The sequence below is a fragment of the Cynoglossus semilaevis genome, chromosome 8 (genome assembly GCF_000523025.1).
Source record: "Cynoglossus semilaevis isolate Cse_v1.0 chromosome 8, Cse_v1.0, whole genome shotgun sequence".
NCBI classification, from domain to species: Eukaryota; Metazoa; Chordata; class Actinopteri; order Pleuronectiformes; family Cynoglossidae; genus Cynoglossus; species Cynoglossus semilaevis.
The window spans coordinates 19,731,098-19,733,185 of record NC_024314.1 but is presented as its reverse complement, the minus strand read 5'-3'; the positions used below and the strand labels follow the sequence as shown (position 1 = coordinate 19,733,185).

Sequence of the window (2,088 nt, the reverse complement as noted above, 5' to 3'; positions counted from 1 at the left end):
ATATGACATCCCCATCTTATATGATGGGGATATATGACGATCACATACTTTTCTATGATGTATCAAAACAAGCAGAAGGCAGACACTGGTCCTATGTTGTTTAAAGGCCCCCCTTTCAGCAGTGAATCACGTCACAACAACAGATACTGCGGCAAAACCACCAGTCTTGTAATCCACCGAGATCCACTCACAGAAGACACAGTTGAAACTGCGTTTCTGCATCAGAAGTCTTTAAAAAGCCATTAAATGTCTCTTAGTTTCCCTCCACCTCACCAGGCCATGCCCTTCTTCTTCTTGGCCTTGCCACTCTTCTTCACTATCCGTTTGCCCTTCAGTTTCTTCGCCTGCCTTTGACTCATCCAAACAGGATACTGTCCGTTTTCATCCAGCTGAGTTTTCTTGTTGCGCTTGCCATCGAGGTCCATGTTTCCTTCTGTGACACAAAACACAAACAAGTTGTGGATTTAAAAATACAAACAAATGTGTTTAAGCTTTACATCTCATACTGAACAATGGGATTCCTTACTCACCTTCAACATCTGCTTCTGTCATATTCACATCTGTCTGCTTCTTGATCTTCTCTGCTGACACCACTGTGGCGATTTCCTGAAGGTCTTCCATGACAGCTTCTCCCTTCTTGTCCAGACTCAGAGCTTGTTTCAAACGAGCCAGTTCTTTAGGAGCGTTCTTCTTCCTCTTCTCTGCTCGCATCTTCCGCCTCCACTTGCTCCGCAGACTTTTGGCCATTTTGGGAAAGCTCTGAGGAAGAACTCGCTGTTATTAAGCTGAACATATACATGGGATGTTTGATTACTGAACATATCAAATGTGTGTATTTAACAATTTCTTCAAATTTTAGTCAATCTCTGATTATTATAAATGACTGAAGCATTAATTCCTCATTTTTACTGGACTGATCAATTTAACATATAAAGTAAAAATAAGCAGCCAATTTAACATATAAAGTAAAAATAAGCTGCATAATTAAATAAGAATGACAAAACACAGTATTTATGGTATACGGTCTATTATCTAAGCTGAAATGACGACAAAAATATCCCTAGTTGTCAGACACCAGAAACTCATGACACCGACCCTGTGTTTATAACCATGACAACTATAAACAAAATCATGTGATTTAGGTTTCCTTCTATACAAAGCTGTAATATCCTTGAAATGTCTGATTAGTAGCAATAGCTGCTAACTCGTGTAATAGCTTCAGGTGCTCTTTAAAATAACGGTTAAATGCAAATGTCCACATCTAAATACGTTTTCTTCATAAGATATAAGTAACTATATACTTGTCTTCATAAGTTGCAGTTTGTGAAGATATAAGCTGTAGAGAAATCCATAATATATCAAGCTAAAGTTCGTTAGCTTCTTAGCTGCTAAAGGTACCGTTGCTCTCACGATGAAAAACGACTTTCGAGATGACGCGACGTGCTCCCTTATGTTACTATAAAATACAGTAAAGTTTAGAGAATTAATGTCACTTACTTTAATAAAATTGGGTTTAATTCGGCAAAGCGCTGCGCACACGTGTTTACGGTAGGAGAAAACAAGTGAAGTGACGCATCCTGGAAAAAGCTTGAAGACCATTGGTTTCTGTACAGTGTTTTAGCAACGCGACTTCTGATTGGCTGTAGCGTAAATGACACGTAAAAGACAGAGGCGGAAGCTGGTCGTAAACAGAGGTTCAAGGTAGATTTAACCCAGGTGATTTCTTTGATTTCTGACTAAAATATAAAACAGTTTCCATTTGTAATGTAAATAAACATTTGTCGTTATTTTCTGCGTTATCTTTTGGATGTAGTTCCGTCTTTTCTTTCTACAAATGAACGACATGTTGGAAGTGGCTGCAGAACAGATGGTGATCCAAAGAGATTTCCAGGCGGCTTTCGATACGTGTAACAGAAGTTTGGACAATCTGAGGTCCAGCACGGAGTCAGATGACGACAGGTGAGTCTGTCCGCCCGAGCGTTAATACAAAGATAAAACAACTGACTTGCATTTACTACTGTAGTGGAACCAGTTTTATTAAGTTCATATATTTGACAAAAGTGTTTGCTCCCATTCAAGGTTCATGTC

General features: G+C 39.0%; 2 protein-coding genes across 3 annotated transcripts in view; one reads left to right on the top strand and one right to left on the bottom strand.

Moving 5' to 3' along the window:
• The window catches only part of llph (LLP homolog, long-term synaptic facilitation factor), a 1,930-nt gene extending 287 nt beyond the window's left edge, over window positions 1-1,643 (bottom strand). Inside the window, exons 1-3 of the mRNA XM_008315593.3 lie at window positions 1,498-1,643; window positions 531-759; window positions 1-433 (exon numbers count right to left, since the gene is read on the bottom strand). The exon at window positions 1-433 is cut by the window's left edge and continues 287 nt beyond it. Coding sequence (XP_008313815.2) covers window positions 270-433; window positions 531-759; window positions 1,498-1,599 — 495 coding nt within the window. The 5' untranslated portion in view covers window positions 1,600-1,643 and the 3' untranslated portion in view covers window positions 1-269. The remainder of the gene's footprint in view (window positions 434-530; window positions 760-1,497) is intronic.
• Window positions 1,625-2,088, top strand: part of pex26 (peroxisomal biogenesis factor 26) — a 2,669-nt gene continuing 2,205 nt past the window's right edge. Inside the window, exons 1-2 of one of the 2 annotated variants that reach the window (XM_008315594.3) lie at window positions 1,625-1,716; window positions 1,814-1,959. In XM_008315594.3, coding sequence (XP_008313816.1) covers window positions 1,835-1,959 — 125 coding nt within the window. In that variant the 5' untranslated portion in view covers window positions 1,625-1,716; window positions 1,814-1,834. The remainder of the gene's footprint in view (window positions 1,717-1,813; window positions 1,960-2,088) is intronic. The other variant, XM_025057895.1, reaches the window with a different exon arrangement.